At 52.6% G+C, this 4,966-nt stretch overlaps 1 protein-coding gene across 1 annotated transcript in view; it reads left to right on the top strand.

Moving 5' to 3' along the window:
- The window catches only part of JADE1 (jade family PHD finger 1), a 40,167-nt gene that overhangs the window by 19,015 nt on the left and 16,186 nt on the right, over positions 1 to 4,966 (top strand). The window contains exons 7-9 of the mRNA XM_025050953.1: positions 1 to 198; positions 3,179 to 3,346; positions 4,547 to 4,663. Coding sequence (XP_024906721.1) covers positions 1 to 198; positions 3,179 to 3,346; positions 4,547 to 4,663 — 483 coding nt within the window. The remainder of the gene's footprint in view (positions 199 to 3,178; positions 3,347 to 4,546; positions 4,664 to 4,966) is intronic.

The raw sequence follows: 4,966 nt of genomic DNA on the forward strand, positions 1-4,966 counted from the left end.
GACGAGTACACCATGGAGAGGGTCCTGGAGGAGTTTGAGCAGCGATGCTACGACAATATGAATCATGCCATAGAGACCGAAGAGGGCCTGGGGATCGAGTATGATGAAGACGTCGTGTGTGACGTCTGCCAGTCGCCCGATGGTGAGGATGGCAATGAGATGGTGTTCTGTGACAAATGCAACATCTGCGTGCACCAGGTATGTGGGCAGCGAGGCCCAGAGAGAAGCCACCTGGGGCCTGAGCCCGTCTGCGCAGGGAGGCGCCCCACAGACGGGCCGCGCGCCCGCTGGTCTGCGCGAACTTGCGACGTGCGCCCTCGGGCAGCGCTTTCTGTTCCTGGCGGCTCTGGCCACATTTGCAGTGCGTCCTGCTACTTTTACAACCAGAAGAATAGACTCCTGTGGGATTCTTCTTCCTTCATGTAATGTTTTTATTCCTGCCTGTAGAAGTCAGGTTTACTTAAACCTCTGCCCTGTTCCAGCAGCTTGAGTTTAGGTATTAAGAACACCGGGGGAAAAACCCTCTTGACAGGGTGGTTACTTTGCTGGATTAGTTTCCTTCGGCTGCCATAACAAGGCGCCACAAACTCGGTGGCTTAAACAGAAACGCATTGTCTTGCGGTTCTGGAGACCAGAAGTCTGAAAGCTGGGTGCTGGCAAGGCCACCTCCCCGAGAAGCCACCCTGCCTCTCCTGGCTTCTGGGGGTTTGCTGACAGTGGTTGGTGTTCCCTGACTCGTGACTGCACAGCTCTCACTCTGCCTCAGTTGTCACATGGCGTCCTCCCTGTGCCGTCTTATAAGGACACCGGTCAGACTGGATTAGGGCCCACCCCACCCCAGAGCGACGTCATCTTACTTAGCTCATTACACCTGCAGCGACAGGTGTTCCAAACAAGGTCACATCCCGAGGTCCTGGGGTTAGGGCTTTAGCATAGTTTTGGGGGATACTGTCAAACTGTAACATGTGCTGTCGTGTCAGTATGTAAACGGAGCTGTTCGAGACGAGGAGAGACCCCTTTCCTGGAGGGTGACTTCGCGCCCCCCGTCAAGGGTGGACCCTTGCCCCTGAGTAAGGACGGGCACTGGGTGATTTAAAAGCTTGTGACAGTCTCACCTCTTTTATTTAATTTTTTTTAACGCACTATTGAAGTAACTTGGGTTTCTGTGGGGACACACGTTCACATGCACTCTCGGGTTTAAAAGGCTTTTCTGACTTGTTTTCTTTGAATTCACCTGTTGACGCTGAGATGTGAAACAGACTCACGTGGAGGTTGCTCGCGTGACTTTCTCGGGAAGAAGATTCAAGTTTGCTCCATGAAGTTCTCTGATTGTTGTTTTCTTTATAATGTATCTGCCTTACGGTTTCTCAGCCTGAAGACTTTACCAGCTGTGTCCCTGTCCCAGGTCACCCTGGCGAGAGGTTTGGTACTGAGACTCGGTCTCTCGCTTTAGCCGTGCTGGATGGAGCTCATCCCGGAGCTCATCCCGGAGCTCATGCCGGAGCTCATCCCGGAGCTCATCCCGGAGCTCATCCCGGAGCTCATCCTGGAGCTCTGGGTTTTCAGACTGTCCGGGAAGTTCCCTGGGGAGAATCCCTGTCGTGTTGTGGTGTCATGATCATAAGCCCTGTGACTGCCATGGTAGCTTTTTTTGTTGCTGGTGGTATTAACTTGGATGCCATTTCATTTTTCTTCCTGAGAAAAATTTTGTTGAGAAAAAGGATTCTGCGTGAAAACTACTCAGAGCCCCAGTTTCATAAGTGAGTTAACTGATACTGGGGCGGGCTGTTCGAGGCCCCACTGTGGCTTAGTGGCGGAGCTGGACGGAGCTGGACGGAGCTGGACCTCGGGCTCTCTGGGCGCCTGGTCTTCTGTTCTTTTCGCCATACCCCACGTGGCCTCTTTTTCTTAACATTTCCTTGTGGTTCATTTTTCTTTTGTGTTTTTCTTCATGGCTTGACTTTAAGGCATACTTCATTTAATCTTTTAATTTTGTTTAGACTTGTTTTTCCAGTAAAAATATTATCTCCTCAACTGTGACTTTCTCTAGATAAAGCCTGATAGAAACTTTTAGTGTTTGAAACTGTGATAATGTCATTGAGGTCTATGAACTTTTTTTTCCCCAGTAAGTCTGTGTTGACAGTGGCTCATCAGTGGCTCATCAGTGGCACCGACAGAGCACTCCTGAGCTCCAGTCTTAGCTGCTTAACTTCGCTCAGCTCTCGTCCTTGTGGTTTCTTCTTGCGTCCTGGGTATTCAGATTGCTCAGCGGCTGTGTTTTTCCTGTCTGGAGAATCGGAGCTGTGTTACTGTGTCTCTCGGCTTCCTGACTTGTAGTTCATTTAAGGATAAAGCTCTGAACAGTGCGGTGTTTTTAGAAGGTCTGAATGTGCTCCTGGTCCATCCTGGTTTTGTTTCTTCACTTAACTTTTGCCTTTTCTTTCTTTGAACCATCTTAGTGACTTTAGTTGTAAAAGCCTCGATTTTGCTGTCTTGTGTAATTTTGCCTTCCTGTGCAAAGCAGGCTTTGTTTTAAGTATCAGCTAAGAAAACCAAATTCTCTTTGTCCAGAAAGTCTCATGCTTCTTTCTGCGCCTGTTGTGTCCACGGGGAGGGCGTCGGGGCCTGGCCAGTGGCGTTTCCTCAGTTTGCGAACGAGGATGCTCCTTAGCGTGAGTCTCCTTGTGCGTCCCGTTTTCATTGCCGCCTCGTGTAATAGCTTTGCAAGACTCTTAGCCGTTTCGTGTTTTTTCTCCTCACTTTGTATCCCACCCCCATCAGAAAGCAGAGAGGACCAGGTGCCCCCGCTTAGCCCTGTGTAGTGCTTTGAGGATTTCCTGCTCAGCACCTAGAAAGTTCATAGAGATGGGTGGGTGTCCGCAGCAACACAGCAAAGCAGATGTTTTGCACACCTTCCTGTCAAGTAGTTTTCACATCCAGCCTGTGGTAGATAAGTGTGTGTCGTGCCCACCGGTCTCAGACACGGCTGGGCGGCTGCTGCCGTTTTTCCTGCAGGGAAAAAGGGTCCTGGCGATGTGGACAGGTGGACCTGGGAGGGCCTCTGTTTTGCTGGTTATGCTGTTCAAATGGTGTTTTCAAATTCATAGATGCAATGGGAGAAATGAACCTTTTTTTCCCTTTCTCTCTTTTTCTTGGGGTGTTGCCGCGGCTTTACCAGGCCTGTTATGGAATCCTCAAGGTCCCAGAGGGCAGCTGGCTGTGCCGGACGTGTGCCCTGGGGCTTCAGCCAAAGTGTTTGCTGTGTCCCAAGAAGGGCGGAGCCATGAAGCCCACCCGCAGTGGGACCAAGTGGGTCCACGTCAGTTGTGCTCTGTGGATCCCCGAGGTAGGTGTGGCTCTTCACAGTCGCTTAGCTCGGGATTCTGGCTTTTAGCTGGGGTGGAGGTGGGACCCCATGAATAAGAGAAGCTGTAGCGAATGAGGGAAGTGACCGTTGCTGTCGCTTTTTCTCCTGACACTGTTGTCTCATTGTGGTACATACGTCTGTGGGAACGTTGACCGGAAGCAGCAGTGAATAGGACTCTTGGTAGTGGTGGTCAGACTTGGCCGCGGATATCTGTCACACCAGCCCTCCCTCTGCGGACACACGCTCCCCGGAGCAGACCTGCAGCCTCACAGCTGTGGCCGGGGTGCGGCCGTGTCCTCCCCCAGGGCTGACTGTGACTCCTGCGCCTGGCGAGCTGTACACGCGACACCGCCATGGTTACAGCGCTTCTGCTCTAGGTCACATTTTTGTGATTTTTATTAAAATTCTTTCTTAGCCTCAACCTTTTAAATTTCAGGTCTGGTCTAATTTATTTCAAGTCCCAGACCTTGACTAATTTAATTTGCATGGCTCACTGTGAGAATATCATTTGTCGTTCAGATTTCAGCATTTTTTGTGTGTAATTTTTGGTCCATTTTCCTACTGAGGAAAATTACCTGGGGACAGTTTGGGTTGCGGCTTCATGCCTGGGGTCTTGGTAACACCGGACCTCGTGGTTTGGTACTGATAGGAATCTGGCCCAGCGACCCAGGCCACATGCGCAGACGACTTCCTCATCTTGGCAATTTTCTACTCAGAATGTAGTAACCTTTCCGGATTGAAGAGAACAGTTTTCTTTACTGAGAGATTAAAATTAGCTCATGTTGACTTACTCTATTGTCGACAACCTATTTTAATATATTTAAGATGGCTTTTCAGTCCTACCACTGGTTTCGTCGGCCAGAGGTGCAGTACATGGCCTCGGCCCGATACTTGGGTGTTTTGTTGTCAGACACTCAGGTGCGAAGTGAACGTCTGCTCATCTGAGTGTGTCATAAACAGGGATGACTCCTGGGCGCGTGGAGGGGGGTGGGCCTGGGACCGGCCCCCACGCTGCCTGGCGCTCTAAAGCGGGGTCTGCCTGTCCTCGGAGGTCAGGCGGCCTCGCACTGTCCTGTCTGAGGGGCGCCGGAGAGTGACGGATCGCTAAGTCTCGGCCGCCCGCGCCCAGCCTTGCCTGTCTGACAGCCCGCCGCCCCGCCCCGCTGTCTCCCGGCCCAGGTGAGCATCGGCAGCCCCGAGAAGATGGAGCCCATCACGAAGGTGTCTCACATCCCCAGCAGTCGGTGGGCGCTGGTGTGCAGCCTCTGCAACGAGAAGTTCGGGGCCTCCATCCAGGTAACCGGCTTAGGCGGGGTGGCTCACCCCTCCCCGTGTTGCAGGGCGTGGGGCGGCGAGGGCTCTGTGTCCAGGAGGCAGGCCTGGGGTCTGCCAGCTCTCACGAGGGTGCTGAGGGGTGGATGACTCCAGCCAGGACGAACCCCTTTGGTTGGCGTGCTGTTTCCGGTGTAGCCGGAACCCTGGCTTTAGCAATCAGGGCAGCTCGGAGCCCGCGTGAGCTGCAGGGACATCCTGGTTCGTCTCTGGCTACTGCTTCCCTGCTCCCAGCTTGGCAGCGCAGCTCTTCCCACAGAAGCCACT

This window comes from Pteropus alecto, unplaced genomic scaffold (genome assembly GCF_000325575.1).
Source record: "Pteropus alecto unplaced genomic scaffold, ASM32557v1 scaffold17, whole genome shotgun sequence".
NCBI classification, from domain to species: domain Eukaryota; kingdom Metazoa; phylum Chordata; class Mammalia; order Chiroptera; family Pteropodidae; genus Pteropus; species Pteropus alecto.